Genomic DNA, 24,374 nt, shown 5'->3' with positions numbered 1-24,374 from the left:
ATGAAAAACAAATTAACTATTGATCATGTATTTTTACATTCCTTTGTGCAAAGTCTAAAGCTCTGAGATATTTCAATAAACATACTCAGGCACAAATTAATATTATCACACACATGCCCAATGTACCAACACCTTATCGTGTACACAGATATTTCAACAGATTGACAATGCATCATACACTGCTGGCACCTCCAGTTTGCCTTACTCTAATTGCAACCACATACAGAGAAGAAGCTTCAAAGAAAAATATATGGAGCATCTGTAATAAAAATACATGTATTAGCAAAGGGCTCTTTCTTCTACAATCAATCTTTTATAATTCTATCCCTTACAGGCCAAGTTCTGAGATTCTTGGTGAATAGTTCTACCCTGCACAAACTAAAGCATTACATGGGCCATGAAAAATAGAAGAGAGAAAAGAAGGATCTCTCTCAAAAAGTATAGTCAGAGGTCATGGAAGCAGCTAGCATATAATGAAATTAAGTATCTCTTCGGAAGCATCAAAGAGAGTGCTAAGTATGTTTAACTTGGGCCAGGAGTGGTTTAGTTCAAGCATGCCCTCATTCTATTGCCGTTCCTGAGTGTTTCGTTTGCACAGGAAGGAATACTTTCTTTCAATCTCTTTCTAGAATCATAGCAATTCCATTTCAAAATAAAATTCATCTTATATAGAGTAATTTATTTACAAATTTCTCACTTCCACTTTCACTGTCCTCAAGTTTTGAAAAATTTAGGAAAAGCTAATCGTCTGGCTTTTTATATTTGCCTTCATATAATCCTGTCAAATCCAGGCAGAATTAGATTGATGAAAGACTCAGAAGTATTCTTAGCAGCCAGCAGATGAGATAGAGCTTTCTGTTGAGGATTAGTTTAGAAAGCATTTTAAATAAAGCTTCTTCTACACAGTTATGTAAAATTTAATAAATTAATTGCTGAAATCACAGGATTTTGTTTCTAAAACTCCTTTTTAATAGGAAACAATTAGAAATTTTTTTCCTTACTAGCCAGTGCTGTTTTCTTAAAAGAAATGAGCTGACTATGAAGCTAATTTAGCAATGATACTGAGTAGCACAGTTATATATCAGCTTGGTTAGTCACCCATGTAAACACTACACTGGGACTTTTCCTTCAGGGGCATGTCCCATCAAATAATCCTCCCATCATTAAAAATAAAATCACATCTTTAGTAGGTGAAGAAAAAAACATGAGACTTCTGCTGAAACGTTTTCTTCCAGCTTTGTTCTTTCCAAAGAACATTACAGAACTTTCTAGAAAGGGTAAGTCTCCTTACTTTAAAGTTGATCTGCCAGTTTCAGCTTCTATTCCTCTAAAAATATCACTACTCACATTTACATTTAAATGTGAGTACACACATTTAATGTACACACATTTAAACACCTCACAAACTGGCATGAAATGGAAAACATCCTGTGAATCCATTAGCATAATTTCCTCTAATTGCCAGTCATCCATTTTGTTGCTTTGTCAACTCCTTCCGAATTTGCCTCATGACTTTAAGTCTGGTACTACCGATTTCTGCAGGCCCTAAGAATATAATTTCCAAAGGCTGGCAAAATTTATGTGGCTAGTAATATTAGTAATAAGCTGGGGATATAACCCAACCCAACAAGTGAGCTGAGTTCAGAAACTTGAAGATAGAATTACAAGGGGATTTTTTTTCCCCTCTGACTACTTGCTCTATGCACTGCTTCTGGGCAAGGTCTCTGCAAACATTACGGAACTCATGTGGAGTCCAGCATACTGTCTGTAGAAGGCCAGCTCACTTCACATTTTCTCAAGGGCAGTGTATCCTATTTTTACCAATGAAAGCATGAGACACCTAATGATTAAACAGCCTTTAATTCAGACAGGGCTTGCTGGATGCCCACCAAGTGCTTGAAGAATGTATATAATTCAGTCCATTTACACAGCAACCCCTCTATATACTTGGAGGCCTTGGCACTCTGGGTAAAAGGCAGTTTAGAAGGAGCCTTGTTTTTTTTGTTGAGTCATAGCATTACTGAAACTTTACCTTTGTTAACAAAAGTGGAATGTGCCGTAGACTGCCTGCATTATTCCAGAGTTCAGGCCAGGGTGATGGAAAGGTTTGCTCCCCAAAGAGATGAGAAAGAACAGCCATGCTAGGTGACTAAGAATGAAGTCAGGTTAATAAACAGAATGGGATGACTCATGCTAAATTTAACACTCACATTTGCAACAGCAGTTCTCTGTCTCTCTTTAGCCAGATGATGTTACCTACCTGGTTTGAAAAACCTGAAAACTTTAACTCCTGATATTTAAGGCATTTCAGTTTATAAATCTATAACATGAAAATAAGAGAATGCCAGTACAAGTGTGTGATGTCTGTATGATTTTCTAAAACATTGCTTATGATGAAAACTGAATCATGGAACTGGACTAAAATCTTTTGGAAATATTCAGAATTTCTAGAATACCCAAAAGGCAGGAGTGTTGTTTCCCTAATCAGAAAGAAACTAATTATTCACCCACTTTTAAAACAAGAAGTTCAGTGGTTAGAGTCTTTTCTCTTTGCAGCCATATTTCCTTAGCTGACAGGGACATCATTTCTGCTTTGTTACTAGTTTTGGAATTATTTGTATGGACTAAATCAGCAGTGTAGGAAGCAGAACTGCCAGCCAGCTGTGTGACAGAACAGACATCCCCACTGTCTTGAAATCTGTTTCATATGAAATATTATTGTTACCCATTTGCCACTGGCAAGCAAAACAAAAAAGTTTGGCAAATTGAGGCTGCTCAAGGAAGGTGGCTCTTCCAGCTGCCAAAATGTGCCAGGTTAACAGTGGTGACTAAAGGAAGCACAGAAAATTTCTTCACAAAGAAGAAACACATTTTGGAAAGTTGATGCTGAATATTCTGACCTACAAATAGATAACTGCCCACGCCTTGCAGCTGCATGGGCATCACGGTCTGTAGGGTTGCTCTGGATCCCAGCTATGCCCTTCCTGCTATGGGATGGTGCTCCAAACTGAAGCTGGACTCTACCTATTGACACACTGATTTTTTACATGGTTTGAAAATATACAGGCTTGGCTTGACACCAGTTTTCAGTCTTGCATGAGCTGTGAGATGGAACTCCATACATGGAGCAGAATAAATTATAATCATCCATGAAAGCATATCCATGGGTAGCTCCTCTAAGTGTGCATTAGGGGTACTGGCTATGGTCACCCCGAGGTAAAAGATCAAGCTACAACAGCTGCAACAAGCTCCTTCACATTGTCAGCCAGCTGATACCTAACTGCATGCACACACTCAGACAAGGGCAAAGACAAGGTTAAGGTTAAAATACTTAAAGGAAGGCAGTTTCAACCATGCTGACATATTATCAGCTAGCAATTAACAGCAGAAGCTGCAGAAGGGTGAGAATAAGGCTCATCTCTTCTCTGTTCTTCATTCCCTCATTCTATCCATTTATAGCTCTTCCTCTTCTTCCCTGTTTTCTCTCCTTGGCCTTGGGCCTTATTCTGGTGTCTTGGGGTGACTGGCTACTGGAAATGCTCAGGAGGTATGTCAAGGACAACTACCGGTCAGGTTTCCTCTCAGGTGGACACCACAGTGCATCATCTTCCTTGGCCACAGATTGTAGCCATTCAGTTGGAGGCTGATAGGGCTATTTCAACCCCTTCTAGATAAGAAAAGTTCTGCTCCTGGAAGAATATGTAAGGGGTGACAGGGTAAGAGGATGTGGTTCAGGTCCATGTAAAATCATACAGGAGAGCAGGATGAGAGGAAAACATGAAGAACAGAATGATGAAAAAAAAGAATGAAAGCAATGCGACCTCAGCTCAGCAAGGCAGGAAGGAGCAGTGAGCAGATACCTCTTGGAGCTGTGATGGTTATAGGATGCATCATGCCAACACGAGGCAATAATACTGCTCAAGACACAGGCATTGCACTATGGTGGCTTAACAAGGTCAGTTTAGAGTGAAGATGAGCACGTAGCAGAACCTACAGTTCTGCTGAGTAAAAGGTTTCATTAACTGGGAATGATTCCCATGAATGTTACTGCTTATGAGAATAAAAGGTTCAAATGTTTGCTCTGCCACCAAGATGGCACCGATGATCAATAACAACTTCTGAAAAAAAAGGTGGAAGGAGAGTGGAGGAAATGCTACTCAATACCACAGTAATAGAAACTGGCATTCTGGGCTTGAGCCAGAGGGCAGAAGGGTGAGGTAAAACCAAGAGAAGGCAGAGACTGCAAACATACATCCAGAGATGCTGTCTCAGGGCTCCGAAACAACTAAAGGAACCAAGACTGTAGATATTCAGTAACCAGGAAACCACAGTGACACTCCTGAGACACTTAAGCTGCAGAAGCTGCTGAGGCACTGAGCTCATCAAAGCCTCTGTCCCCAGCTTAGCATAGAGGCTTCTGCTCAGTAACACAGGATGAGACAAAAGACAAGCAACACGTGGCTTAAAGGAACCTAGACCTTCAGCAGTCCCAGGAACTAATGTGAGTTTTGAGCACACAGGGAGCCTTCAGGGACGCTTGCATCTCTCTTATCACTGGACCATGATAAAAGCAGCAAAAAAGTGAACTGACTACAAGACTGCATCCACTACTTCAAAAGTTATTTAGAAGTATGTTCTGGAAGCTCCTTTGGCCATACAAACTAGTGGGAAATCCGTCTTAATTTGCAGTGGAGTGTAGGAAAAACCTCAGGTACTCTTTTAATAGGTAATAAAGGCCTTGCCTTACACACACACACACCAGAGCACAAGGGTAGACTTAAGTCACTAAAGAAGAGAAGAGACCTTGAAACAGAAATGTTAAAAATACCATCCAGGATGCCATCCCAGCTCACAGTGCGTCAACCTGAGACCCTCTGACACTGTATTCAGCCCTCCTAGGAAATACATCCGTATTAGGCATATTTGGTAGTATAGGCAGTAAATGCAGAGATCTTTGCCCAACACAGCTGTGTAAATTGAATATTATCACATTTTTTACTCTGGTGATGCTTCTGGCCTGAATATGACACCTCCAAGTAGAGTGCAATATTCCTAGAATGCATTTCCAACTGTACCAAGTTTTGACAAATTATGATGTACACGAGTTTCCTATGGTAACATAGAAATATGGAGAGTTGATACTGCTTGAGCATGATCCCCTCTTTGGATGGGGGTATACAGACACACCTGCATGTCCAGATAAAGACTGAACATGGAAGGGCATTGTCACCATTTGGAAGAATTTAAAATTTGACAGTGTGACTAACCAATTTGTTGAAGAGACTTACATACTTTTTCATAGTAGTAGCAAGCTGAAAAATTTTGTGATGCACTCAGAATTCATCCTAAAAAGACACTATCACAGATAATCCAGATCTCACAGTAGCAGTTGGATGTACTTACAGGAGACTTTTCATTAACTCCCACTTTTAGGAACTAACTGCTCAAGACACAGGGCTGACTAGGCTTCTGGGAATTCTGACATCCGATATGGCAGCTGGTGCGACTTGTGCACATAATAAAACCATGAAAATAAGGTTACAAAGAAAAATTCACACCTGCTTTGGAGTTCTGGCTGCTAATATGGAATAGAGACAATCCACTCTGAGGCAGAGCAACTTTGACATTCTGTCACTTGGTGAAAACCCTGAACTAGGATTTGCAGGTAGAAGTGCTGTTTTATCTTCAGAACAGGTCTTTCCTTAAGGCAATACCTGCTACAAAATTCCCTTTCCTTGAGAAGAAAACAATCTTGTAGCATTTGGGCTATAAAAAAACACTTTTTGTTTTACTGAAACAGGGAATATGACAGGGGAAGGAAGGTGCATCAGAACAGAACTGAATGCTAGTAATAATTTTGTTCAACACCCAGTGTCTTGACATGTTGCAGTTTCAAGGCCCAGCTAAGCTACAACAGTCTATTTCTAAAGGAGATTCAACCTTACTTACACAGAGTGCCTTACAGTTCCTTGCATCCAACAGGTTGGGCAAAGACTTGCATGCACAACAAAAGACTAACTGTGAGTGCCTACCTCAGGAGTCTCTGCTTTTTCTGTGACACCACTGATGAATAGCCCATATTAGATGAGATGCTAATCTGAAAAGCCAGAAGCAAAGTTGTGTGTCCTGTGTGTAGGTCGTATTTTCAAGAAAGGGGGGACCAGCTATACAGTCTAGTGCTGGAAAAACTAAGCATGTCATCTCCTTCATGCTTAACAAAAGTAGACTTCCTTAGAAAGGTCTCTGGCCACAGGTTATATGAGACAGGTCTGAGCAATGATGAAACTGAAATAGTGAAAAACCACCCTGCTTCATTGTCTCCTACACCGAGACTGCCAAGAAGAGAAAATCAGTGGCAAGAATGACATCTGTTTAAACTGGTGATACAATTCTTATGATGACATTGGCCTGCACAGGCTCCAGCTGTGCAACTTGGCCCTCAGAGACAGGGAAGACGGAGATCCCTTGCTGAAAATGTTACTGGCTGCTAAAATGAAAAGGATCAAAGATAAGCTCATCCTTCACGTTAGGAGGAAGTTTCTTGGACACTGAACATACATCACAGTTGTAAGATGTTTTCAGCCAGTTGTCCCTAGTATTACCTATGATATGATAAACTTCATGGAGAAATACTGAGTGCACCCTAGGATCAACTTTCAGATCCTAAAATTTATCTCAGCACTCTGTTGTTCTTGCCAAAGACTAAAATGGCAAGCCATCTGTGAAAAGAGAGGGCCTAACCAGAGGAGTAAGAAAGTGCATCAAGAGCCTCAGGGAGAGTTGAAACTGGAAAGTAATTGTTTTGTTCATAAGGAGCAGAAGTTACTCCAATTTGAAGTGAGGCTTCAAATTTGTGCCAGAACAGAGTACTCAGCAATAACCTCTTTACACTGTAGGTAGCAGATTCAGTAACACAGATTTGCTCTTGAGATAAGATTAAAGATTCTAAAACAGACAGATCATCATCAAATGTGCAAAGCTACCAAAACCCTTCCCTGCGGGCCAGAAGTCTTGGAGAACTGCCAGCTTCTTTGGGTCTTGATTACAGGCCAGATGCAACAGCAGCCCTGGTCAGATGTTTTCCTTCTTCCTAGACAGCAAAATATGAGTACTTGTGTCCTTATGCAAGTCTGCATGTCTGGGTAGGAGAGAGGATTGAAGGCTGCCAAAGAGGTAGTTCAGAAACTTTTCCTCATGTTCCTTTCTTACCCTAGGATTGAGGGCCTGATAAAAGAAATAGACAAGCAGGTTATGTACATTGCTGAAACAAAACAAGTGCATTCAAATTATGCACTGAAAAATCAAGCACACTTAAAGCCACATCACTAAGCAGGAGAAATCACAAGTGAAGGAAATTATATTAATTTTTTGGAAAAAAAAAACAACCAAGCAAGGTCCTTGAAAAGAACACCACATACAGGCAAGTGAGCCAGATCATCACAACTGGAACTAGCAAGCTACAAGCAAGTGCTCTGCCATCACCAGAGTTGAAAGAAGGAAGAGCTTTTTTCTTGTTCTTTTCATGGGTATCTGGAGCAGGGAAGGTGAGGCATGAAGTAACGTGCTCTACAGCCACTAATACAACTGAAACAGCCCCACCCTGCCTAAATGGCAACCTGAACATCTCTTGATTAGGGAGGTATAATTTTAGCAACTTTCACAAGCCTCCAGTAAATTAGGCCATTCAATTTCACTACAGGCAATGTAATTCAAGGATTAGAAATACTCAGAAATTAAACACACATGAGAGCAAACTTCATCATTCTACTGACAGGTCCACCCTTAGGAATGTTGAATCTTTAAGAAAACTGGACTGCTAGCTATTAGGAAAGCTTGCATTCAAATTTAACAAACATATATACCGGTTTAATTGATAACAACCTGATGTCTATTATTTCCAAAAGTAATAAATAAAAGTTAAATTGCACAGGCAGACCTCAAAAAATTTGAGAATATAACTTTAATTTGCAGACTTTTCTGCTGTCCTCTTCTGCTTCCCCGTCACCTCCCCTATTAGACTCCGTTGCTGCTCTTACAAACTTTTCCAGCTCTCATTTCCTAACCTTTCCCAGCTTTCCTTCTTCATGCTTGAAAGTACAGTTTGAAGTGGTACTCTCTCTCCCTTTTGCACTGCGTGTAAGGCCAGAAACACTGGTAGTACAAGAAGAGATAACTCCCTTCTAAGGTCATGAAGGCCTCCAGAAGAACAATGCAATAAAAAGAGTATCTGCTCTTCCATATGTCAGATTATTAACCCCAAAACATCCCTGTTGTGAAAAGGAGCTTTCAGGGAAAGCAGAGTATGTCTGGTACAGACAAACCTGTTCATTAAACTGACAAATCCATCAAGCCTTTATTCAGCATATTGAGAGTATTTCTGCCTTTGTAATTTGGCCAAAACTTTATTCTTTTCCACTGGGAGAGTGGAATCAGGAACAGCGATTCATATTTCCTGGATGCCAAAGTGATCCTGTTTCCTCCTACCTCACTTACCTAGTCTCTGCACAAAAACAGAGCTTTTCAGAAGGTTGGGCTTTTTACTTTGAGGCAAATATGAGCTCAGTTTCCAATAATGGAAAAAAAAAAAGGCCAAGAGCAGTTCATCAGGGAACATTTCCCTTTTTGTGATTTAGATATGAGGATGGTCCAAGGAAATGCAGGCACAAAAGCATCAGAATTATGAATATGTTGTTCTTCAGCGCAACCCCTCTAAAAATTAAAACTATTTTATACTGTTTTTTACAGGTGACTTTCTATGTATATCATTAGCAAATGGATTTACACAGTTACGCTACAACCTTGGAGACAAAACCGTCATCCTACAGACCCTTCAGAAGGTCCATGCAAATGGAAATACATGGCACTCACTCAGTGCAGGAAGAGTTGGTAATGAAGGCTACCTGGACCTGGATGGCATAAACGTTACTCAAAAAGCTAGTCCTGGAATGAATGCACTAGACACACACACAGATTTTTTTGTCGGAGGGGTGTCCTCCTTAAACCTTGTCAATCCAATGGCAATAGAAAATGAACCCACAGGTTTCACTGGTTGTATTCGAGAAATTGTTATAAACAACAGGGAACTGAAGCTTACTGTGACTGACCCCAAAGGTGGAGCCAACATTGGTGACTGTGACGGAACAGATTGTGGTTACACTGTGTGCAAAAATAATGGAACATGTCTAGTTGAAAACTCAGGCTTTTCTTGTTCCTGCCCAAGAGAGTGGACAGGGACCACGTGTGAACAATCTATTCACTGTTCACAAAATATGTGTGGGTCTCACGCGCTCTGTATTCCTCAACCTTCTTCATTTTCATATACCTGTGTATGTGCACTAGGCTGGACAGGTAAGTACTGCGATAACAAAATCAAATTTTATATAGCAAAGTTTGTTGGTAACTCCTACATTAAATACACAGATCCTTTTTATGGAAAAAGAGATCTCCAGTACAGCCGCCTTTCTTTAAATTTTACTACCAATCAAACTGAAGGCTTAATAGCATGGATGGGAAAAAGTGAAAATGAAGATAATGACTTCCTTGCCATTGGTCTTGCCAATGGAACTTTAAAAGTTGTGATTAATCTTGGAGAAAGAATCTCTGTTCCTCTAATGCATAGCAAATACTTTACCTGTTCTGTTGGAAGATGGCATTTCATTACTGTAGTCCAAAACCAAACTTGTATTAAGGTTTATCTTGATGAGGAACTAATCCTTTTTGAAGATATTGACCCACAAAGGAAATACACTGCTTTAAACTACGATGGCATTTGCTACTTTGGTGGGTTTGAAATTGGCAGGAAAGTCAATACAGTCACTACAGGGCTTTTTCAGAAGGAATTCATTGGTAAAATTAAAGATGTTGTGCTCTTCCAAGATTCTAAAAAGATTCAGCTAATGAAAGCAGAAGGGTACAACATTTATGATGGAAATTCTGGAAATTAATTGAAAAAACTGTCCAAGACACTTTTAAAAAATGATAAAATTCCTTTTCCTTCTGTTTATTGTGTTAGCTGGCAGTGTATGACTCAGCAACCAATGTAAGAAAGCACTTAAAAAGTAATATGGGACAAATTTATGTGGAGTATTAATAGCATATAAAATATGATCAACTGTTTTACTCCTAGAATTATTTATACATACTCTTTAGCATTTACTTTAAAATAATGGGAAAGTCTGCAGGTTTTTTTTTTCTTTATTGTGTTGCTAATAGTTTTGTAAACAAAGAGGTAGTGAAGCTTATAAAGCCAACCATCATTCAAGTGTTGTTTGTTGCTTTATGAGAACAGACAACTGTTACCTATTTCTCCAACTCTCAAATTTTACTAGAATGTTTCTTTTATAGTTCTATAATATTATGGTCAAGTGTAAAAACTGAAATTGGTGGGGGAAGAAAAGGTGTACTTGAGCGAAAAAGCACATTAACTGCAGAGAATTTTTAAAATCTTAACAGCTGTAATTACTTGTTAAGCCCACAAAGACTAATTAGGTAATGAAGTTGTTCTCCCTCCTTTCTGAGTCTGTTAAGAGACAGAGGTTTTGGTCATAGTAAACCAAATTTCTATGAATATATTTTTCATTAATTTTTAATCTCAAAAGTAAATAGAACTGTTCATACATAAATACAAAAATTCCATTCCTTCTCAAAAAGCTGTGTTATATTCTACTTTAGGAAACAGTAAAAAAAAATTCAAGTTCTATTTTAATGTGCTTACACCCATGATGTATGATGGCATCTACATTTCTCATTTCATTGCTGGCTTAGTATGTAAGTAAAATTATTAAATAAAAATAATAGTGATTGTTTCCTATCTTTTCCTTTTTCACTTTACTATTGCTCAAAAGCACATAATAAACCATCACCTCCTTGCATGGAAATTCTCTGAAAGCAAGTCATCAGCATGTACCTGTCAGAAACAAGTAACTATTTTGGGGTGGAGAGGGAGGTGAGGATGGGGTGTGCATTATGGAGCAGAGGCCATAAGCATCTAGAACTAGGTGACACACGTTTGCTTCCACATCACCATACTTAGTGTGTAGCAATGAAAGCACTGTCAAGTCAGTTGCAGGTGACTTAAAGATAACTAAAGTGCATGGGAGCTACCCCCAGATGTTTTACTAAGCATCTGCAAACATCTTTGTGAGGTTCATTCTATCTTCTTCAGCTGCTCTGAGCCCTCAAGTGATCAGCCTGATGCAACAGTTTCTGCACCTTTTCCCAAAAGGCAGCTCATGAAGCCCACCTGGCATTTGAGCTGTCCCCAGATTCTTCTCTTCCAGTTTCTCTAAGTAGGGCCTTTTATGACCATGTGATGCTGGAGAAGGGAGCATATTTAAAGTTTATCCTGTTCTCTCTGGGGCTTCTGGTGTACTGCCAGTTCCTAAGCAGTTCACATTGCCTTTTGTGATCTGAGCAGTGATTCAGTGTAAAACAAGGAACAAGCAATCGGAGTACTTCCAGCTAACACAAATGTTGGAAGGACAGTGACTGAAGGCCATGGAGAAGTAAAATCCTTTATTCCTGTAGTAGCAGGATTTATTCCCATTACACTAACTCACATCCTAGGAACAAATCCTGGAGACTGTTGCTGTTTGTTAATTTAAACACTTAACAAAACTCTCCCTCAAGAGCTGTTTTACTGTGGCTCTCTTCAGGTTTTACATACACAAGGCAGGTAGCAAAGCACTCAGCAAACTTGAAAAATGTTTACATATTCTTTTAAACAAATTATTTCTGGTATTTCTGGCAGAAAGCATTCCCATCCCTTCCATACAGGCAGTTGCAATTTTCACTGCTTCCAGTTTATTTTCAAAGCAGAGATGGATGCACATGTGAGAGGCAGATCACCAGTGGACTTGGAGTAGACTACTTTTCAATGGATTGAAAGAAAATCTTCACATGCAGAACTGTCAATTTAAAGCTTACTCCAAAAATGAGAACAATGCTTTGGTGCACTTCTGTGCCTACAGAACTCTGGTGTAAATACTTAAACAACAAAACACATGTATAATACTACCAGATATAGTCAATGGCACTACTGCTACACAGACCATGGAATTAATTTGGAAAAGACTAATTTTATTTTAAAGATGTTTGAATATTTCTTTTAGTTACTGAGGATTTTTTAAAATTAGTCTTCTCAACTGTGAGCCTAAGAAACATCACTTAATAAAAGTCTACCACCTCCTTCATTCAGTGCAAGATTTTTAGCCAATTTGACCGTGAGGTTTCTTGAAAGGTATACAAGTAAAAATTTACCTTAAAATATATTCATAATTAAAACCAACAATTAAGGTGTTGTTAAACTGGGAAGACCTTTCTGGAAAGAAGAGGCTTTTCTACAGCAAAGTGCAAAATGCTCTGTCAGCAGCATAGTAAGGTTGTGTACTCAGAATGGAAAAACAAAATGCTGAAAACTGGAACAATAAACCTCAGTTTTTCTTTATACAGTGGAATATTTTTGCTGTTTCTGATAGACTCAACGAGATGCCCAGTGTATTTTAATAAGTATACTCTTAAGTATAAGAGTAGGTGATTTGTTTTCATGTTTGCATGTTGTTTGGCATTGGTGAATGGTAGTCCACAAAATACGAAGTTACCAGAAGTTCCAAGGGTACAAACACTTCTGCCCTTCTCCCCCCTCTTTGTTCTCCAGAACTCAAAACAAACCGAGCCATGAAGTGTACAACACGTGGCATTCTGTGACTCAGCCTTCTATATTCATTTAGCCTACAGTTTCACAGCTATGAAATCAAACACACACAGTATGTGAGAAAGTTTTATCATTTTAGAATCAAAATATCCCTTAAAATATTTACATTTTACAGTAAAAAGGATAGCAAAACACAAAGTAATGTACAAGCTTAGGTATTCAAGTTTTTGAAGCATGGAAAATGGTGGGAGAAATGAATTTACTACTACAAATAATTTTCAAGAATTTAGGTTAGAAATGCTTTCTTATTAAAACAAGTGCAGTTTAAAGCAGTAACATTTGAGCAGCTCAGCCTTCCAATTTCTGGTCACAAACTGCTTCAGATGCTTAGGAAATACTTGAAATATAATATAATGAAATACATTTGAGTTTTTTGTTGTACTACTGAATAATTTAAAAAAAAATCCAAACTCTTCACACCACCGAGCATATTATGTTTTGTTGTAATGTGTGGATTCTGAGGCTTTGCTGCAGTCTTTAAAAACAGTGCAATTTAAAAAGAAGGTTATTGTATGAAAACCAGCTTTAAAATTATCAGAGCATCTTAAAACAGAAGAGAGCACAAATTACCAAAGGCAGCAACTATATTGCAGACTTTACTAATGCCAACCTCCTCAGCTAAGAAAATTCCTAAGCCTTTATTGCATATTAATAAAAGAAATCTTTAAAATTTTGAATATACAGCAATGTAAAATTCTTAAAAATATTAAACTCCTACTTCTAGCGATAGTTGGTATAATGAAAAAAAGGATGAGTATTGGTACATTGAGTGGTACCAAAACACAGACTTGTTTCTGCAAAACACCAACACGGAATAAAAAAGATGGCACAATCCTAGCAGGCTGTTGTTTTTTTTTTTTTGTCATACAAAGTTTTACAACGTTACTCTAACAGTTTATTGAAATAATTTTAAAAGACTGCCTGCATCTTTTTACCTTTTGCTTTTAGTTCTGTCACTGTAGTCCCTATGTCTCTCTCTGTTCTTTTCACTTTCTCGTTCTCTATGCTTGTCTTTGCTTTTCTCCCTCTCCTTATCTTTTTCATGAGCCTGTTCATCACTTTTAGGCTTCTCTGTCTTTTTTTCTGGGTTTCTAGTCTCTCGGGGGCTTTTTCCATCAGCAGCTCTATCACTGTGTGGAGATCGCACTCTTTCTTTGTCTCTCTGTCCTTCCTCTCTACTCTTCCGCTCTCTCTCTTTTTCCTGGTTTCTGTCTCGGCGCCTGTTTCTTTCAGAATCTTGTTCCCAGTATTTTTCGTTGCTCCACTCTTTTTCATGTCTGTCCTTTTTTTGGGGATGGGTTTCACTGTAAAGTCTTTGTCGATCATTTTTGCCTCTGCTGAACCCTCTCTCCAAATGCTGTTCTTCTCTGCCCCACGGATCACTGTGGCGTCTTTCTGGCCTCCTACTGTCTTTACTCTGAAAAAAATTTTCTGGTCCCAAAAATCTTGATTGTTTGTGAGCCACAGGTAGCCCTTGTGCAATGGGTCCGGCATACTGTGGTGGCTGACCTGATAAATGAGCTACTGGTGGCCATGGCATCATTGGATTTTGAGGAAAACCAAAGCCAGGAGGAGGAAGAAGCGGAGGTGGTAAATGAGGAGGAAATCCAAACATAGGGTTGTTTTGTGGAGGGAAGTTATGAGGTGCAGGAGCCTGAAATTGAAATCCAGGTGGATTAGATTTAGGATGCTGAAAATTCTGCTGTGGAGGTCCAACAGATGAGAAGCTGCCACTTGCAATAGGGCTTGGGACTTTGGAAATAAATTCAGAACGAGAAGAGTTTTCAGTTTCAAAATGAGATGAAGTTGCGGCTGGTCCTCTTCTAAATGAGTTCACTGTTTCAATGTTTTGCATCAGTGCATCTTCCTGTGAGTGTTTGGTATCTTCTGCTTGTGATGCAACTGTGTTATCTGCCTTAGCTGCAGCTGAACTGAACTGTGTTTCATTGGTTTGTGCATCACTTTGATACATGTTTAAGCCCCCTTCTCCAGAAGGCTGTTTATTCTCTGACTCTCCTTGATCATTTCCTGAAGCATTTTGTCGGTCTTCATTCCTGCTAATATCTCCGTCCTTGCTTTCTGAAATATTAGTCTGCTGGCTTCGTCCAGCTGCCTGTCGTGGGTCTCTTTTAAGATTAATAAATGGTGGTGATTTAGAAGTATTAGCAGTGGTACCTTCAGCAGAGCCTACATTAACACTGTTCTCATTGGGTTTTTTTCCTGAATTTGATGAGGAAGAAAAGCTGGAATTTGTGCTCCTTCTAACTTCCTGTGCAACACTATCCTTTTCCAGTAACTGTCGCTTTGGGTCATTTTCTTTACTTTCTTCAGTTTCTTTATTCTGTGACTGAGCAGACAAATTTGCTAAAAATGCTTCTGTGGAGACATCTGGAGGTTTTCCCTTAAGACTCAGCCCCATCAAAGAACCAGCACTTCTTGAAGAACCTGAGGTCCCTACAACTGCTGCATCCACAGTTACAGCAGCATTAGTGGATTCTTGAGGATCATCCAAACCAGTCTTTGCTTCACTAACTTCAGCAGTTACATCAGCAACATCCATGGTTTCTTCTTTCAAGGTTGCCTGTTCATTTAATAATGGTATGTCTTCACTAGGACCTGCTTCTGACTTGCTGTGCTCATAAACCTGCCCTGTCGTACCCAACAGGCTTTGAAGAATATCATCCACTGGCAACGGTTTATTTGCCAGCTCCAGAGTAGAAGGCTGGTTTTCCCATCCAACCAGGACTCCAGGAAGAAACCTGAGAGGCTTTGGTGGTTCATGTTTGGTACTTTCCACCAATGGTTCAATAACTGCTGGAGCATCATCTGTATTAGACTGCTGTGGTTTATTTCTCTGCTTGTGTAGCACAGTTGTGAAGGAATTAAAAAAATTATTTTCCTCTTCTTCTTCTAGTGCCAAATCATGATGAGAGACTTCAGGTTTGCTTGGCTTGCTTTTCTTCTCTGGTGGCAAGCTACTCAAGGTACTTTCAGCAGCTTCATCTGCAAAACTACTGGTAACACTTGAAACAGCAGTAATCTGCCTCTTCATTTTCTGGCGAATTATCAATCCCAGTAATAAATTTGGTCGATGTATTTCAATCCCTGTACAAAATTGTAACAGCAATTTATCATCTCTTTGTATTGTGGTTAAGGTAATAAATTTAACAAAAATAATCCCCATACACGTACAGTGTACTATTGAAAGTAATAATCTTATGGTATTTGAAATTGTTCTGCTTGTCATGTTAAACATTAACAATACTTAAAATAATAAAAAGATGTATTTCCAATATTGAAATTATGACTTCAAGTACTGCCAATTAAAACTGTTTCATACACTGTAACTTCCAAATAGAAAATACAAGAGAGTTATATAGGACATCTAATCTCATCAGAAACAGCACAGAAGTTAAACTTTGTGTTAGTCTAACATAGCTACAACATGCTAACAGTGGTAGCAAGGTATAATAGGAAAAAAAAGTAAATGGAACACTTGCAAACACGAAGTCTCCTCATCAATTTGTGTTAGACATACTTCTTCAAAGATTTACCAAGAGCAAATTTCAGAAACATCTCCCTCATTCCAGGAAAGGCACCATGCTTCAAGGCACACTATTACCTATCTCTTCACTATCTATTTTGTTCTTATAGTTGCAAAAAAACTGAGTTGTAGCTCATTCTCTCTTCATTTTGGCTCTGCCTATCTCAAAAAGAGAGATCATCTACAAGTTTTTAAAACCAAGATAAACTGATGCAAAATAACTCAGGTGTAAGCAGAACAACTGAGAGCCATTTCCAGACCTTTTCTTTCTTGCCCATCTACATTTTAAACTTTCAATGAATTTTTTGTAAGGAACTTTGGAATACTTTAGAAAAAAAGGTTAGTATGTTTCAAATAATGAAAAATACTATTTTAAATTGAGAGTATCAATTTGGAACTCATGACTTCTACCATAGTCCACTTGTGTGACTGAGTTTACTGACATTGAAACCTACAAAGCCACCTGTATTAGAGAAAGAGGGTAGCAGACATAAAACAAGGTTGCACACACTAATCTTTTAGTCTTTGAAATATCAGAATAATCTAGCAAGGGGTAATTAATGTCTTTTCAAGGAAACTAATATAATAATACTATGGAAAACTCATTACATATTTGAACAAAATAGCTAGCATTTTAAAATTTTATTTCTTCTTATATTTCTGTTGCCAACTTCTTTAAGTAGCGTTACAATAATAAAGTTCCAATTTCCAAGCTGTACTTACCAGGTCCATCAAAAGGCACAAGATGATGAGGGACTTTATCTGAGGAACCTAAAGGGATGAGGTACAAATCTTTCACTTGCTTCATGTTATTGGCCGCTACGCCGTAACGTTTTCTACTGCTGAAATAGGCGAACAATAATGCATAGGAGATCTGATCCTCTTCAGTTACTGGGGTAAAGCGAACCACACAGATTTCCTGGTTACAAGAAGAGAGAGAAAAAGATGGTCAAGTATATTTTTCTGTGAAATGTTATTTTTTTTACTGACTGCTCTTTATTTAAAAGAGCAGTGCTGAGGAGAAAAAGCTATGCCAAAAAGGCAGAGAACAGAGGAGACAGAAGGAGCAGAAACATGGCCAAAATTAGTTCAGAACTAGATAAAACAAATAGAAAGCATTTAGGATGAAAAAATTAATTGAAGTGCGTGACAAAAGAGACAATATTTTAACAGCCAGCTAAATAACAAGTTTTAGGGAAGCTTGCCAGCTTCCAATGAAGTATTCTACTCCCTACCCTAAACATTACTAGAAAGCTGCATTTTGTAGTCTGTTGTGCCCAAGATATCCACTCATAATAGTGGAAGACCAGTCTTCAGATCCCAGAATTACACCCAAAGCCCAGCTCAGGAGTTGATGATGCTGATGCTGTTTAATGGCTTAATGAACAGCCTGGAAGTCTGGACATAAGACCCTCTGCAAAACTGAGATGGCACCTAAGCAGGGGCAGTGGTGCACATGCTGAAGGACTGGCGGCCATTCAGAGGGACCTCAGGAGGCTGAAAAAAAAGGCTGACCTTTGTCAATGTCAGCAAAGGCAAAATGCAACATCTTGCACTTGAGCTGGAGTAACCGTATGCACCAGGACTGGCTGGGGAACTGACTGGCTGGAAAACGGCTTGGCATAAAATGATGTGGGGGTCCTGGTGGACAAGCTGAGTATGAACGGGTGATGTATCCATGCCAAGAAGGCCAACTGCAATCTGGTGTCAGAATCAAAGTAGCCAGCAGACCAAGGGAAATGGCTATTCCTTTCTATCCAGCACTTGTGAAACAGCATCTGGAAAAGACTTCCTAGTTTTAGGTTTCCCAGCACAAGGACAACTGGCACACACTGGGACAAGTCCAGCAAAAAGCTGGATTTTTTTGCACAATGTAACTCTACTGAAAATGAAAGGGTAACACTTGAGATGTGAAGTTGTATCCAATCATTCGTGGCAAGTTACTGTGTCAAAGGAAGACAAGTATTCTCACACAGCAAATGACAGTTTAAGGTTAGGTAGGAAGAAAGTAAATGCCAGCAGTTGCTACCCATCCCATTCAACATAACCATGAGATATTCCTAAAGTTCACCTATTTTGCAAATGTTTCAGAGAGAAAAAAACCAAGTCTTTACAATGACTAAGATGCATATTAAACAGCAAGTCTACTACGTAAAATTCTTACCTTGGTCCCTGAAGCTTTGATTTTTTCTACATAATCCCAGACAGTGTGGGGAGATATCCTGCCACCTACTTGAATGCTATCAGGTAAATCCTATGAGAAAGGACAACAGAAATATGAATCCAACATAAATATTGTGGTAAGTCCTTCATCCAGTATCTGTTTCATAAATTCAAAACATACTTAGTTCTTTTGTTTCTTAAATTATAATTTAAAAATATCAGTAGAAGTTACAACAGAAAAAAAAATTTAAACTCTGGACCTTTAAGATATCAGTGCAAAGTCAATGATATGTACTAAATTAGTTATTGTTCAATACTGTTCATCTATACCTTGCCAAAACTATTCCTTCTGGTAACATTAACTGCAAACGTAACTGTACTGTGCTCTGGAACACTCAAACTATCCATAAGATCACACCACAATGAGAGCTCCAACCCATGTATATAATAAACTTTCAACATCTTCATTATGAGGGGAAAACATAACCTACATGTGCATGTATATACAGATGTAACTTCTTCATGGATACTATTGAGTTCACTGTTCCCAAGAAAAAGAAACAGACTTTCACAAAAATAATTTTTTGAAATAAAGCCAAAGAGTTTTGAAAAGTGCATCATACTCATATAACAATCCTTTAGTATTAAGGATTACTGCATGGCCTGCACTTCCCTGAAGATCTACAGCAAAGTAAAGACAATCTTACTAATAGAAGACCTAAGCCCCTAAGCACCTAATTAGAAAGGTGATGCATCCTATGTAGCTGTCAAGAAGAAAAATGGAGCCTTATAAGCTCTCTGATCCATATTTTGTGACATGAAGACAACTATTATAAGCAGTTGCATGCTTTTATTGTCTCTCAGACACAGAAGAGAACGTTACATAAACTTTTTTTTTAGAGACAATTTAGTCACAACGCAAGGTTAGGACAAGAACTGCCACCAGACAGGCAAAAAAAATAAACTCCATTACGCAGGTTTCTGTTATAGATGGGAAAATGAACCAGAGGTTCATGTAATGAATGCTTGACTTACAAACATAGACCTTAACCTATGTCCTCCCACAAATACTTTATTCAGTAAAATGGTCATGCGTCACTGTCTTCCATCATCATACTATTATTAGGGTATAAGGTAAACAAGTTGGCAAAATTAATAAATGAATTGTTCATTCTTTGCAATAAATGTAAATACCTCTGTTAAATATTCAAAGGAGCCAGAAACTGGATAAGCCTTAATAACAAACTTTGCTACTGAAGGCATATTGATAAAGCCCTTCCAGATGAAATTCAGGCGTGCCAGAAACAGACTTTCACATTCCACAGTACCAGGTGTTTCTGACCTAAAAAAAAGATGAACAAAAACCCACTTGGTTTACAACATGATATATCATGCAAGACAGTGTAAATCATCATTTTTCTTTATCACAGAAATGCAGTATTATCAAGAATTTTCTTTTTCAGTTAAGCATATTTGAGGGTCAACAAAAAGAGACCAGCAGTCAACCATGTTTCTCATCTTCCAGTGGAGTACCTCTGTGGTACAGGAAGGACAGTCAGATAAGCAGCACATTAGTTCACTAATCTATCTTTTAAAAACAGAAGAGTTGTTTAGTCCAAGAATTATCAAATGCTACTGAAGAGGACACAAACACGCACAGGTGCTGCAGAGACAGCAGTATCTTCCCCTGCTAGGGACAAGATGACAACACACTGCCTGCTGGCCTATCCTGTTTTTCTATCTCCTACATTTTGTGCCACCACTGTCAGTCCACCACCTGAACGCCTATGTCACCCTACTCTCTCGTCCCACAAACTGGCTCCTCATGTCTTCTCACCTATGCATCATTTCCACACCTCCTGTAAGTGCCTCCTCCCAACTCCACCTATAGAAAACCATTTTTCCTCCCTTTGAAAAAAAGCCTAAGTTTTGTCAATAAAGCAGCTGAAAAAATTAATGGGATGACTTAAATAATTTCACAGGAGAGTGTTTCTCAACCTGAGTGTTTCCTTATGAAAAAGATTACACATTTCAACATTTCCCAACATGTTGCTATCAAAATATACTAGGCATGCTATTAGCAGTTTTTAAGCTGCTCAGTAGTACCAGATATTGTGCTGTTACAGTAACAGGGTAACCTACGTTTATTTCTGTCTACACTGGAAATTACCTTGAATCTGCTGTAAGCTATTCAAAAACCAAAGTTCACTGTCCTTAGTAAAAGATCACACTGCCCTGATTAAGGCAAAATTTCAGCATGAACTCTGGTCAACTCTAAATAATTGGGAGTTTATGTTTTTCTAAAAAAGCCTCCCTCAAACCAGAAAGAAAGTCTCATAAACTGCAATTTCCTTTTTAGCGAGTAGCAGAGTGTGGAAGAAAACGAAGAGAGAGCTGACAGCAAATACAACAAAACATCAAACAAGCTGCTGTTACCCGTCATTTCTAGAAAAGCACTACTTTGGAATTTGAAACTAGCCTGATTTATCAGTGTAAATGCTCTGTTTAGAGCAATCTCAAATTCCCTGAATTTATATATACACATATACAAAGGCACACTCATTTAAATGAAGCATTATACATACTACATGCCTTAACAGCAAAAGGCAATATGAAATCCATATACTGATTTTTTTTGTAATATGAACTCTTTTTAAACCTTGTTGCACCAGAAAACGTTGTTTTCTTGGGGAAAGTAAACTATGTGGTAATTAGAAGTTTGCAATGACACCAATGTATGTAGCATTATGTATATAAATGCACATCATTTACTCCAGCAGAGAACTCTGTTCTTAAAATGTGTACAACTTCAAGTACCCAAATGGATTAATGAAATGCCATTAAAAAAGCAGCTTTAGACATAGTAGCTTAACACGATTAATAATGTCTTTCATTTAAAAATACTGTTTCTACAGCTTATATTACTTTGGGAGAGGTGTGAATGATTTTGATGAGTCTTGCTTATCATCTTCCAGTAATTCTGAAGCTAAAATACTTGATGTGGAGGAGAGTGCGTCCGCAATGCTCTCTGCTTCATTGTCTGACTGCTTCCGTGCAACCCCAACAGACACCTTCACCTTCTTCGCAGAGAGGTCATCAGTAGGTGGTGCCATTCGGCCTGCACAAAAGCAAGTGCAATGGCTTTCATTTTTTATTAAAGAAACAAAAAGAGGACTTCCTCTGAACACAAGGAAGACACACCAGAAATACTACATATTGCCATTGAAGTGGGATAGGATAAGAAACTCACATACTTCACATATATTTATATAATGTATAAATTAATACATTGTATATGTTTATACAGTATTAAACATAAATTTGCCACTGCAATGGCATAGGATAAAGAAATGAGGAATGAACAGTAGTATGTACATCCACTATAGGGATTTCACTCTCTGAAGCTGATTTTTTTAAAAAAGAAGACAAGTTTATGCCAATAGACTATCCTTTTAATAGTCTCTTCTGTAAATTATGAAGTAAAACACTACTTCCATAACTTTGTCAGCAAACTAAGTAAAAATTCACATGTATTTTAATTCTTGAGGTATATTGATACTTATGACTGAAAATTATAGAAGCATGATCTATTTATTTTCATGTGCTTTCCCAAATTACCTATGCAGATTTTGCAGTTTAGATCAAAGAGATGATTTTTATGTTGACTTGTGGTGTCCGGAGATGCAGATTCGTTTATTTCTTTATCCTTTTCAGCTTCCTCTGACTTCTCAAATAACTTCATATTAGGTTCCTAAGAAAAGTCAAACACATTTCAGTTAGCCTTTTTTTTATCCCTCTTCTAATATTCCTAATATTCCTTAAAATGTTTATGGTGTTATCCTCCCTTCAGACATAAACTTCCTTCAGCTGTAAAGTTCTATCACAAAATCTACAAATGCATTACAATAACTAATCAGTATTCTCAAATATCACAGAATGAACTAGGTTGGAAAAGACCTGCAAGATCAAGTCCAACCTATGACCTAACACCTCCTCATCAATTAAACCATGGCACTGACTGCCATGTCCAGTCTTTTTTTGAACACATCCAGGGACAGTGACTCCACCACCTCCCTGGGCAGATAATTCCAGTGCCCAATGACTATTTCAGTGAAGATTTTTTTTTTTTTATCTTTAGGTAACATTTAGAATATTTTCTAATTTCTACTTTCTGTTTTCTACTACTTCATCATACAGTCACAGACACAACATAGAAGGAAGGGAATCAACAAAATCACTAGGCCAAGAAGATAAAAGAAAAATTAAACTCAAACCAGACCTAACAGGTAATTATAGACCTGAACAACAAAATCATAAACGAAACACTTTATAACCATGTTGTCTATGAACTAAATACACTGTAGTGCCATGCTTTCTTTTCTACCTGAATTTCCATTACTTCCTCTTGTTCTTTCATTGGTGTCTCACTTTCTATTTCTATTTCTCCTTTGTGAGTAATTTTTGTGATAGGTCTTCTTTCAACCTCCCTCTGTTCTTTCTCAATCATTTCAATTGTCTGTGAAAACAAGAAGTTATGTGTAATTATTCCCATACAGTAAAATTTGGAAATCCAGAAATATAAGAGCTAATAGTATTGCAATTAGGAAACCCTCCAGGAAGAAAAGTAAGACATTCTTATTTTGCAAGTGTCAAGAAGCTTCATAAAGGAAACATGCAAGCAGCCTGTCCAACTTCTCCTACAGTGTAGAAGCAAGTACTTACCAGGCATGCATTTAAATAAGTCATAAAACAAACCTTCAACCCTAAATTAAAGTACTGGCAATTCTGATTTCCCAAGAACTAAATAAGAAAGAAAAAATACATCCATTCTTTCCCCATAATAATAGGGACAAGGTAAGATATAAATATATGCAGATTTGTATAATTTTTCAAGAGCTTCTTTTTAGTACATAAACCTAATGCTTCACCTCAAAAAAAAAATCTAAAGGTATTCTTAAAAATAATGGAGATGTTAATTCTGATCAGCACTGCTGCTTTGCTTTCTTGCAATAAAATAAAATATATAAAGCATTATTTCTAACACTGCCTCTTAAAGCACATTTCCATTTCTTACACCAGGAAGGGGTTGTGCTGGCTGTCCCAAATATCTTAAGCCTGATTTACTAAGGAAACAAGGATCCTATGATTGTTTTATCTGCCCGAAAAATACCAACATACTTTTAAACATCCTGGGGGGAAAAAAAAAAAAAATAGTGAGTAGCAGTCTCAATGCCTTGCTTAAATAGTAACATGAAAAATACCATCAGACGATACATTCCTATTTATTTTACAAGCTTATAGTAATTTTGAAGCATTTCTCTGAAATAATTGGGATCCTTCAGCAATCTTTTGAGCAGCATACACTTTTGTTTGGAAGATATTTCTCATAGCAGTGGAATAGTATTTTGCATGGTCTGTTTTCAGAATTTCCCTGATGTTTATAAAAATAAATGTAAAAAAGATCCACTACAAAAAATGGACTTTGGATAGATACAGAATAAACAAACTTTTCCTTCTTTATAGGTCTTTGAAACAACTTCAAGATAATCAACAACTGTTTTTGCATAGAAAGTACCAAAAGTTATCATGATTCATAAACAGGTCTAGCCACAATGTGCAATGACAAGGAAAAAACACAGGAATAATTACTACTGCAATGCACACTGCAGTCTCTGAAACAGCATCCCACTCTACCTTATCAGTTATTACCAAACATTCATTCTGAGCACACAGATGAATTTACACTAGTCAAATATCGTGCTTTTAGGTTCTATGATGCGGAATATAAATACCAAAGATTCTGTCAACATAAATCCACATTTTGTAAACTACAAAATTTTTAATGATCATTTCCAAGCAGCCGCAGTTATCGTCAGACTAAATGCACAATAAATGGGGCAATGTCTAGCAAAAAGGAATTTTCTATAAAAATAATACAGGTCCTCTTATTCCTGT

At 37.9% G+C, this 24,374-nt stretch overlaps 2 protein-coding genes across 4 annotated transcripts in view; one reads left to right on the top strand and one right to left on the bottom strand.

Moving 5' to 3' along the window:
- The window catches only part of EYS (eyes shut homolog), an 854,603-nt gene extending 843,793 nt beyond the window's left edge, over positions 1-10,810 (top strand). Inside the window, exon 49 of the mRNA XM_042016808.1 lies at positions 8,746-10,810. Within this exon, the coding sequence (XP_041872742.1) occupies positions 8,746-9,944 (1,199 nt within the window). The 3' untranslated portion in view covers positions 9,945-10,810. The remainder of the gene's footprint in view (positions 1-8,745) is intronic.
- Positions 10,811-11,499: 689 nt separating this feature from the next.
- The window catches only part of PHF3 (PHD finger protein 3), a 40,090-nt gene continuing 27,215 nt past the window's right edge, over positions 11,500-24,374 (bottom strand). For all 3 annotated transcript variants that reach the window (XM_042016811.1, XM_042016812.1, XM_042016813.1), the window contains 7 exons: positions 22,804-22,935; positions 22,038-22,170; positions 21,345-21,537; positions 19,614-19,761; positions 18,421-18,510; positions 16,980-17,175; positions 11,500-15,817 (listed from right to left, as the gene is read on the bottom strand). In XM_042016811.1, coding sequence (XP_041872745.1) covers positions 13,644-15,817; positions 16,980-17,175; positions 18,421-18,510; positions 19,614-19,761; positions 21,345-21,537; positions 22,038-22,170; positions 22,804-22,935 — 3,066 coding nt within the window. In that variant the 3' untranslated portion in view covers positions 11,500-13,643. The remainder of the gene's footprint in view (positions 15,818-16,979; positions 17,176-18,420; positions 18,511-19,613; positions 19,762-21,344; positions 21,538-22,037; positions 22,171-22,803; positions 22,936-24,374) is intronic.

Source organism: Corvus kubaryi, unplaced genomic scaffold (genome assembly GCF_017639235.1).
Source record: "Corvus kubaryi isolate FWS band 111438036 unplaced genomic scaffold, C.kubaryi_AGA036_p1.0 split3-73, whole genome shotgun sequence".
Lineage (NCBI taxonomy): Eukaryota > Metazoa > Chordata > Aves > Passeriformes > Corvidae > Corvus > Corvus kubaryi.
This window is presented reverse-complemented; position numbering and strand designations above follow the sequence as displayed.